The sequence below is a fragment of the Arachis ipaensis genome, chromosome B3 (genome assembly GCF_059453495.1).
Source record: "Arachis ipaensis isolate K30076 ecotype BB chromosome B3, ASM5945349v1, whole genome shotgun sequence".
Taxonomy (NCBI): Eukaryota; Viridiplantae; Streptophyta; class Magnoliopsida; order Fabales; family Fabaceae; genus Arachis; species Arachis ipaensis.
In genome coordinates this window covers 46,323,506-46,334,015 of record NC_142438.1, presented here as the reverse complement: position 1 = coordinate 46,334,015, position 10,510 = coordinate 46,323,506, and the positions used below count along the sequence as shown (strand labels likewise).

General features: G+C 31.3%; 1 protein-coding gene across 1 annotated transcript; it reads right to left on the bottom strand.

Annotated features, from left to right (window-relative positions):
• Window positions 1–423: 423 nt before the first annotated feature.
• LOC107630405 (uncharacterized) lies at window positions 424–7,170 on the bottom strand. The gene is made up of 14 exons (XM_088510196.1): window positions 6,568–7,170; window positions 5,574–5,664; window positions 5,265–5,349; window positions 4,902–4,986; window positions 4,603–4,672; window positions 3,955–4,024; window positions 3,217–3,262; window positions 2,858–3,101; window positions 2,573–2,778; window positions 2,176–2,250; window positions 1,658–1,727; window positions 1,376–1,456; window positions 920–999; window positions 424–843 (listed from the first exon to the last, which is right to left on the bottom strand). The coding sequence occupies exons 1-14, from the start codon at window positions 6,681–6,683 to the stop codon at window positions 765–767; spliced, it is 1,398 nt and encodes a 465-aa protein (XP_088366322.1). The 5' UTR covers window positions 6,684–7,170; the 3' UTR covers window positions 424–764.
• Window positions 7,171–10,510: the final 3,340 nt, after the last annotated feature.

Genomic DNA, 10,510 nt, shown 5'->3' with positions numbered 1-10,510 from the left:
AGATTTATGCAGTGAACTTTACTTAAAAAGACTACTATTGTTTCGTTACCAGATAAATGCAACTAGGAAACATAATTATGACATAAAATAGTACAAGTTCTATGGAAAAGCTTTCACTGCATCATAGTGGAATGCACAATCAAGAAAAGGTATAAACATCTATATATAATATATCAAACTCATCATTTAGTTTCAATTTTACAATAAGCTCGTTGTCTTTCATAACAAGATTTGTAGACTGAAAGTTACACCTTAAATTACATTTTTCAAAGTAATTATTACATTTCTCTTTGAATTTATACCTTTCAATCATCAAACATCAATTCTTAAAATCATTTCCACAAAAGCACACTAGAAAGAATCCAGCTAAATCAATAAATAATAGAGAAAAACAAAGGAGGATTGGGGAGGAGTTCTAATTCATTACACTAACCAAATTCATTCATTCAGAACCTGTAAAAAACTTTGGTGTATATATATACAAATTAAAATTAAAATTACATATATGGGAGTAAAAGCAAAACAAAATCAAAATCAAACTCAAAATCCCATGTATTTAATGCAAGCTCTATTCTTCCTACTCTATGAACCTGTATTAATTAGACAAATCAACAAGTTGGCATTGAAATTAAAATATCACTGCCAAAACTGCACCAAAATATTCACCCTGTTAAAACCAGTCTTCTCAACCCTAGTCATCCTCTTTCTTCTTCTATGGTCTTGCACCAAAAATTAAAATAAATAAAGGCTTGCCAAGTTGGAACCTAAACATCATACACAGGTAGCCGCTCTGCAATCGTGACGCGGCAAATCGGGCAATTCTTGCATTTCTCGGAGCAATTGCTTCATTTCAAGGAAACAAGTATAAGGCCAAATCATGAACGCAATGCGAAAACATCAAATACTTGATTTTTCTTACCTGCAAAGGATGTGATGCCGGCATGGGAGAAGTACAACGCTTATCTCTCCCTCGAAACAAACTCTACACAACACTTTTTCCTGGTACACAACATATGAACACAGATTAGCTAAACGGAGACTTAAGATGGATCCAAAAAAAGAAAAATGAGCAGAATTCAGAAATGCATAATAGATTATTTATTACACTCACCAACTTGGTCACATATTTTCACATGCCTTTCATATGATTAATAAATGTTGATTCATGCCATCAAACAATGTATAAAAACAAAGATCTACCGAATAATATTTAGTGTTAAGCCTAGTATGCACCAAGATTTATACGAAGAATGTTGTAATAGAAAGATACCATTTACTGCATTAAACATCAGTAATTACTTTGTATGTCGAAAATTCATAGGATAAGCACATAGCTATAACTCTACATGGGATTAAAAAACATTAGAAGTCTTACATTTTGAAGTCTTTCATACTCTTGCTGGCTGTATTTTGTAATTTCTGTCTGTTCACCAAGAGCTGCCTGGAGTCTCCAAACCTGACATTAGACAATTTTGAGCATGCTATGAACTAAAACGAGTCACTGACTTATTGAGATATTTTGCACCTAAGATAATTGAACAGGTGAACATAACAAACAAAAACCTGAGCAGATTATTTCAATCATAAAACATACGCTTATATCCGCTTATATTCACCATAAATTTTTATCTACATGTATTATAAGAACTGTCATCACCTCCTCAGCAAGATCTTTTTTAGGCATTTTCTTAACAATCTCAGGTGGATAACCGCAGAACGTATTATACCTGCACAGTTGAAAGCCCAATGTACAAGGATCACCAAAAATAATTATTACGCGAACATATTCAATACATTCCAAATGTATCATTACAGAGGGCAAGGATGTACTAAAGATAGTACTCATAAAATCAAATAGGTTCTAACAGAATAATTAAAGATAGTACTCATTATACCTGCCCGGGGTGTGTGTGTGTGTGTGCAGCAAAATTTAAAATAATAGGCAAGTACAAACCAAACATAACAGAAGTAATATCTGCCACCATAAATATAATTATATTCTCAAATAAGGTTATATTCATATTCTCAAATATGCAGAAGTTAAGTTCCACAGTAGAAATAAAAATAATAATTAAACAAAAAAAGAGCTCCACGACATGTTGTATGTGACATGTGAAACAACACGGAAATTACAATTCCTGAGCAAATTTAGACAATGAAATAAATAATGCTTACCCAGATGCTCCCTCTTGGTATAAGCGTGCCTGTTCTTCCCGACTACCTTCATCAATTGACCACCAACCTAGTAACCTGCTTCAATGAATTGTCAGATTCAGTTGCCACATCTTACACACATTTATGGTAATCCAACAAGATCACAAATTTGCATTTTGAAAACTTTGATTGTAATAGACATTGGATTTTACAACTACAATCATCATCGTGTCAAAAATAATATGGAAACAAATTCAGGATAATAGCTGTCCAAGGGGTTCAAAGACATCATTGCATACACAGAAATGATGTGAGTTAAGTTTGTTTCAACGGATTGAAAGCAAACAGGTCTAAGCCAAACAACAGATTTTTTAATTAAACGTTACCACCAACAATCACGATTATAGAAAAAAATTACCTAGAACCATGGTGCAAGAACCCCAAGCAATCATGAGCTGTTGAAGAAATTCTAATATAAATTCCCCCACCAGCTCCACTGTTTAGCAGCAAAACAAGTTTCTCCACTAACTTAGATCCAGCTAACAGTACACCAGCACCTTGCAGCGTGAAAAGGGGAGAGAAAAGTATCAGTAGAGGTATCTTTCTGGCACAAGCAGGTGTTCCCTGAAATGTAAAACAGCTCAGATCTTTTAATACAATATCTCGATGATTGCCAAGCACAAAATTCGGTAATATTACCTACCTCCAAGTACATACAAAGAAGAATCTGGAATATAATAATCGGTACTTTCATAAAATGGCCTCCTATGTCTTGCAGGCTACACATTCTCTCTGGATGTTGATTTTCCTCGGAAGAAACAACTAAACCGCCGTTCCAGTCAAGATATCTAACAGTAGTAGAAGAAGAACTGGCTTCTCTTGGATTTCTATGAATCACCGGATTAGACCACTTTGTACATACAAGAAAAGCAAAACACTCGGCAATGCTGCAGAATAATAGATCAATGAAAAAACCTTATGTTATACTCTCAAGCAAACATTTTAAGAAATACAAAGCTACTCATTGAAGTACATTCTAGGCCACAAGACAAGGAAACCTACGCAAAGTTAATAAATAAGTCCCACCAGCCCAGAGCACCTACATCACCTGTATTAGACAAGAAAAACACAGTCGTAAAGAAGGATTAACTTATGAATATAAGATATCTTATGCAAAAGCAAGAGGAGTAATTAACAAGAAAATTTTGGTCTCCACTTAAATGTTATCACAAATTCCAACGGTCTAAATTTCACAACATAAATACAATATTTGTATTTGTGAATTAATAAGTTACATCCTGATTTTCTACGGCCATTCAATGTGTGTCCATATATAAAATAGATACAAAATCTAATCCAAACGTAGTAGGTATCCGTGCATGTATATTTCAATAGCAAGTGTTCATTTACAGCATACTACTCTTCAAGTTTCTTTCTGCAATAGAAAGCATGAAAAATGACCATTTGGGAACACACTACAACTCAAGGAATGTCATAAAATGGGAAAAAGTAATGCTACTTTGTTTAAAACACATTATGAATCATGAACTGCAGTCCAGAAGAGTGATATTAGGCATTTATTTATTAAAAATAAATGTTTTCATTTTTTGTGAATATAAATAATCTTATTTTGCCTGGGAAAATATTGAGGAAAGGAATAACAAAATGTACATCATTCACATAGCAATATTACACGATAGATCACATGACAAAGAAATTTGCTATGTGAGTTTGACAATAATAACAATAATAATACTAAAAGATAACATTCATTCATTAAACTTTAGGGGAGCAACATACCACTAAGTTTTAGGAGTGTGAACACTGTAGCAGCAATGAAGAAGACCATAGAGATTGCAACCCAAAAGTGCTGCAAAAAGCAGACAAACATTTTTAATCAAATTCGTGAAATGACTATGAACTTCAAATTATAAGTATTTGAGCACTGATTAATGAGAAGTCAAGGTCACATTGGCAACTACATAACCATCAGAAAGAAATTAACTGAACCAAGAGCAATTCATAATAAGATTAAATGACTTCTATGAAAAGTCCACGAAACGGAGACCTTTTCTCCACCAGGTAGAGTCAACTAAAGGGACCAAACAACCATACAGTTTTATATTTATATGAAAAAATATAGCAAAAACAAGAGCATGAAAATGGAAAACATTACAGTTTCTTTAATGACATATAAAACCTAGCGAAGTTTTGCTTTAGTAACGTAAAGCTAAGCATAGAACTATGCGTTGACAAGAGAAACAGATAAACAGAAGAATGCAGGAAACACTCTTGACCAAAAAGAATCTTGGTAGTGAAGGCATCTTAGTTAATGTAAAATCCATCTCAATCACTCTTTCCAACTATAATTTGAAAAATGCAGCCGGTTTTGCATGTTTTCTTTTACGGATCTTTTCAAAAGATTATTATTGATATGAAAAGGCTTACAGGAAGAGTTTCCCATATCGCCTCATCACTCATGTTCTCTTCATCTCCTGGCATTAGAGCCCTACACATTCTGCACAGAAAACAGACATTGATTGGTATTGCTGAGAAATAATAATGAGGATGAACCCACACCAACCAATTTTACAAAGCACTGCATAACAAACCTAATGGTCACCAATAACCGGTATCTAATTGTTCAAGGAAGTAGAGAAAGAAAAAAGGACAGCACAAACATTAGTAATGGAAGAAAATAACCAGCCAAAAAAATATGATTTAAGAAAACTATCCAGGACAAGTACCTGAAATTGTCAATGAGAATGATGATTTCAAATATTAGTAAGGGAAGGAACACGATCTTCAGATTGACTGCTGGAAAGTGACGAACTGTGCAAAAAAAAAAAATGCATTAGTATAATTGGATAACTTGCATTGATGTCACTTCAGGAACTTAAGCCTTTTACAAGAAAGTTTTTTAAATTCTCACAATTCTATTGTAGGAATTAATCAGCTTCAATCTAACCAGATGAATAAATCATACCAACTTAAAAATTTATTTCTAAATAAATACTCCACACAAAGACTACTAAAATATACATTGAATGCATGAAAATAAATGAAAATCCCTAATTACGAAGAGAAAAAGGTAAGGAATTTTGATGTACCGTATAAGCTCTCAAGATATATACAAAGGAGCAATTCAAATGCAATAAGCAATGGCATTGCAACGACGGCATGGCACGGTGCCCACTGTCATAAAACAGAAATTAGTCTTGCATTTGATCATCGAAAAAAAATCCACTTCATAATAATATTTTGTAAAAGAGAAAAAGGAGGAGCCAACAACCATATCTTGGGGTTTAAATTATCGACAATAGTCAAAGAACAACACACAAACAACCATGGTTCTGAAGCCAAGTTTCCCAAACTACTCAAAATGCTCTCAAATTTCATTAGAAATTAAAATGGCTTACATTTCGATTACGCGGGGCTGATGGTGCTGGTAGTGAAAACCTTCCTCGAGCCACAACAGCATGAAACATCCAAAGAGGGAAAAATATTATCCTGTTGATCAAAGTCAAATCAGATAGCAAAAAACTTCTGTATTCTAAAATGTCAAACCTCAGATAGCACAATCAAACTAATCATTTTTTATGGCACTTTTCCATTTTCTGTTCTTGGTTTCCTGTTTATTTGCTAGAATACACTCTGAACTTGATGGACTTGCACAAAAAACCAAAAAAAAAATAAGGGGGAAAAACATAAAGGATCATAATATGTTATTCTTTAACATCCCCTACACAAGGGTGTTGAGAACTGTGGACAAGAAATTGGGGGAAGACATTACAATTACTATTATCAGTAGCTCAGATATTGTGATTGTGACCATTTCCAATTGTTGAAACCCGTCACAAGCATCACCAACACTTTCAACAATAAGTTACATCAGTAGCCATATTGATCACAGGAAAATTTAATCATTGAAGTTAACCTTTGCCATATTTGGGTTGATCAGAGGGACAATGATTAACAAATTCTATCTCATTTGAGACTTTCCCTTAAGAGTTAGAGAAGACATTGCATGTAGGACCAGTCACAACAATCACAATCACTCAACCCCACTTCACTTTCTCAATCACAAAACAAACAAACAAAAGAGGTGTAAAAACTTCATCAACTCAAAGAAATAACAGTAACAACAATCATCATAACTGAAACCCACAAATTCAACAGAAGCCACGGTGAGAAGAATTGAAGAAAAAACAGCTTCAAAAAAAAAAAAGCAAATGCCTGCCCAGCTCACTAATCCTCAACAAAACCATCAAAACCAAAACTTTTTCAAAAAGACAACCCAAATTCAACATGCAACGAAAGCAAATTACAGCCCCCAAAAATAAAACTTTCTGAAATAAATAAATAATGAGCACAAAAAAAAAAAAAAAAAAAGAAGAAGAAGAAGAGACTAACCACCAAGATGAATAGAGACGGTGATCGAGCTTGAGAACAAGCAAAACAGTGAAGCACAACAGAAAGGTGTGTGCAGCAAGTGCCTGCGCAGACTTCAACACCCTCCGCCAACTCATCTTCTTTTTCTGTTCTTCAATCAAGCACACAGAAAAAACCCAAATTCCGAAACCCACTCACAACCGAAACAATCACAAAAACTAAGAAAGACAGATTCTTTTTCCTTCAATCCAAAAGAGAACAAAAGCCCTAACTTTGAGTGCAGTAATTTACGGTGACAGTGACACACACACACACACAGAGAGAGAATCAGAGGCTAGCTAGGGAAATAGATAGAAAAGAAAGGAAAGGGGTTTGTGGAGTTTTGTTTGAGTGGGCGCCATGTGAAAGAGGAAAGCGAAGTAAAAGGGTGGTGTTGCTGACTGAATATGAATATCAATGAATGAATGAAGAATTCATTCAATAACGCAAATCAATCCACTTTGTTTTTCTTTCATCATCTTTTGCCGATTTTATGAATATAAAACAAAACCCATTTATTTACTCTCTATGTCTTGTTCTTCGCTCGAAGTCTTAAGCTTTTTAGCCTTCAGCGCACGCCAAACTGATACCCCTTTTTTTTAATTTCTTTTAATCATCTTTTTAGAAAATAATAAATGAAAAAGTTTAATTTAAAAACAATTAAAGCATAATCCAACATAATTTTTTTTTTTTGTTAAACGATTATGAATTTAATTTTAATTTTGATGAGCTGAACCATGTAAAATATTTAATATAGTTGTGTAACTGTAATCACTTTTTTTTTAAATGACTATTTACGTAATTAATATAAAGGTAATTATTTTTATGAGAAAATTTTATTATCTTCTTTTAAGAGATGTTAAAATGAAATTTTTATCCCGCCTATTTATATAAAATATATACTTTATTTTTTTATAATTTTTTAAAAAAATTTTAAACTTTTGTGTTAACTAATGTCAACTTTACTCATTTTTCAAAAAAAAATTAAATTATTTTTTAAAAAAAATATCATTTAATAAAAATTTTATTTTTTGTGATTAAATTTTGTATACCAAAATACCTTTTAACAAATTATTTTTTTAGTAATTAAATTATATTTTTATCAAAATATCCTTTAAAATATTTTATAATGATTAAATTATTTTTTTATTAAGATATCCTTTAATATTATTTTTTTACTGATTAAATTGTGATATCAATACATATTATTTTAATATTAAATTAAAAAATTTTCCTGTGAGACTAATAGTAAAATATAAAAAAATATTAAACCATACTTGTAAAACCAAATATTTAATAATATGTATTAATATCATGAAATAAACAAAAAAAATTGTTGTTAAAAAAAATTTTGGTAAAATTATAATTGAGTAACTAAAAATTTATTGAAAGGTATCTTAGTAAAAAATAATTTAATTATTAAAAATATTTTAAAAATTATTTTGGTAAAAATATAATTTAGTCACTAAAAAAATAATTTGTTAAAAGATATTTTGGTAAACAAAATTAAAATTTTGCTAAAGAATATTTTTATAAAAAATAATTTATTTTTTTAAAAATGGATAAAATTAACGTTAGTTAACCCAAAATATTTAAAATGAATTAAAGAAAAAGTTTTTTAAAAATTATAAAGAAGGAGAGAAAAATATCATTTTAGTATCTCATAAACTTCATTTGGTAACAAAGAGTCAAAGATATAAAAGAGTGGATAGATACACAAAGACATAACAACACATAGATATTAATATATATAATTTTTTTTATTGTGTTTGGTAACAATATCCACAACAATACACTAAATTTCTATTTCATATCAAAATATTAATTTATCCTTGTCATAAACACCACTACCACCACCACCCTTAACATCTACAACCACTATCATCGTCTATAACCATCATAAAAATTGATCTAACATAATAAAAATCAGTTATAATTAATATTATTTTAATTTTTATTATTTAATTTGATTAGACTTAATTCACAAAAAAATTTAAATATGTAATATTATTCAATAATTATGATCTTTTCTATCGTAGCATTATATAATATTATAACTGAATAAATATGTAAAACTCTTTTATATTAAGAATTTATTAAAAAAAAGTCAATAAACTATAACTCAAATGACATAGTCTCTCTATACTCATCTAGAGGTCGCGAGTTCAAGTTTTTTTGTCTTTGAAAAAAAATTATTAAAATTAAATTAAAAAATGTAATCGGTAAATTTTGAAGAGTCAATGTTCCGTACAAGTAGCAATGTGTTGTAAAATAAATAAATAAGAAAAATGTACAAAATATAAAATAAAAATAAGAAAATAGAAGACTCTAATATTAATATAATTAACTCAATAAGAATGATTCATATATTTATATAAAGTAATGTAAATAGAGAGAGATTAATAGTATATAAAGAAAAGGAGAATGTTTATTACTCTGTATTGTTTTGGCCTGAAGCTTAGCCTCCTATTTATATGCATACAGGAAGGTAACTTTTTCAACCTTATTAAATTCATTCTCTCTTGAGAATGGACATCCACCTATTCAATCTTATCACAACACTCCTCCTTGGATGTCCATTTAGGATTATGCCTCGTTAAAACCTTACTAAAGAAAATCCAATGGGAAAAACTTTAATGAAGGAAAAAGAGTACAATATCCTTTGTGATGGGACTGCCTTATTAAAAACCTTGTCAACAAAAACCCAATGGAAAAAAACCTAACCAAGGAAAAAAGAGTACAGTCTCCCCCTCTTGTCGACATCATTTAATATCTCGAAATCAGTGCATCCCAATCTGATGTACCAATCTTTCAAAGGAGGATTTTGGGAGTGACTTTGTAAATAAATCTGCCAGATTATCACTTGAGCAGATCTTTGATGTATCCACCTTTAAGTTGAGCAATGCATGCTGTATTATCTTCAAACAGGACAGTTGGAGCTATCTTCTGATCAATCAGTCCACATGATGACAGAATATATTGGATCAAACTCTTGAGCCAAAAACACTCGCGACTTGCTTCATGAATCGCTAGTATTTCAGCATGATTAGAGGATGTTGCTGCAATTGTCTGATTCGTGGACCTCCATGATATAGCTGTACCACCATATGTGAACAGATATCGTGTTTGAGATCTCCCTTTGTGTAGATCAGACAAGTATCCTGCATCTGTACAGCCAACTAGTTGTGGCTTGGATCCATATGGATAAAAAAAATCTCATATCAACCGTTTCATGAAGATATCAAAAGATTTATTTGATTCCATTCCAATGTCTTCTGGTTGGAGAGGAACTATATTTTGCTAGTAAATTCACAGCAAATGATATATCGGGTCGTGTATTATTAGCAAGATATATTAGCGCTCCAATGGCACTAAGATATGGTACTTCAGGGCCAAGGATATCTTCATTTTCTTTCTTAGGACGGAATTGATCATTTTTCACATCCAGAGATCTTACGATCATTGGGGTACTTAATGGATGTGGCTTATCCATATAAAATCTCTTCAAGATCTTTTCTGTGTATGTTGTTTGATGAATAAAGATCCCATTTTTTGTATGCTCGATCTGCAGGCCGAGACAAAATTTAGTCTTTCCAAGATTTTTCATCTCAAACTCTTCTTTTAGAGTTTTTATAATTGTTGGAATCTATTCAGGAGTTTCAATGATATTTAAATCATCAACTTATACAGAATTATAATGAATTCAGATGCAGATTTCTTTATGAAAACACATGGGCAGATATCAACATTCTTAAATCCGTTTTTTGCCAGATACTCAGTAAGACGATTATACCACATTCGTCTAGATTGTTTTAGACCATATAAAGATCTTTGCAATTTGACTAATAACTGATGAAGCGACCAAGAGCATAGCTTTAGAGTTTCACACTAAAAATAGGATTGACGTTGCAAGTATAGTCCAAAC

Excerpts from the sequence above, each read along its gene's own strand:
- LOC107630405 (XM_088510196.1), bottom strand. The coding sequence starts at position 6,683 with ATGAGTTGGCGGAGGGTGTTGAAGTCTGCGCAGGCACTTGCTGCACAC. Across the intron at positions 5,350-5,573 it reads CAGCCCCGCGTAATCGAAAT|TGGGCACCGTGCCATGCCGT; the intron begins GTAAGCCATTTT and ends GTTTTATGACAG. Across the intron at positions 844-919 it reads CGGCATCACATCCTTTGCAG|CAATTGCTCCGAGAAATGCA; the intron begins GTAAGAAAAATC and ends CTTGAAATGAAG.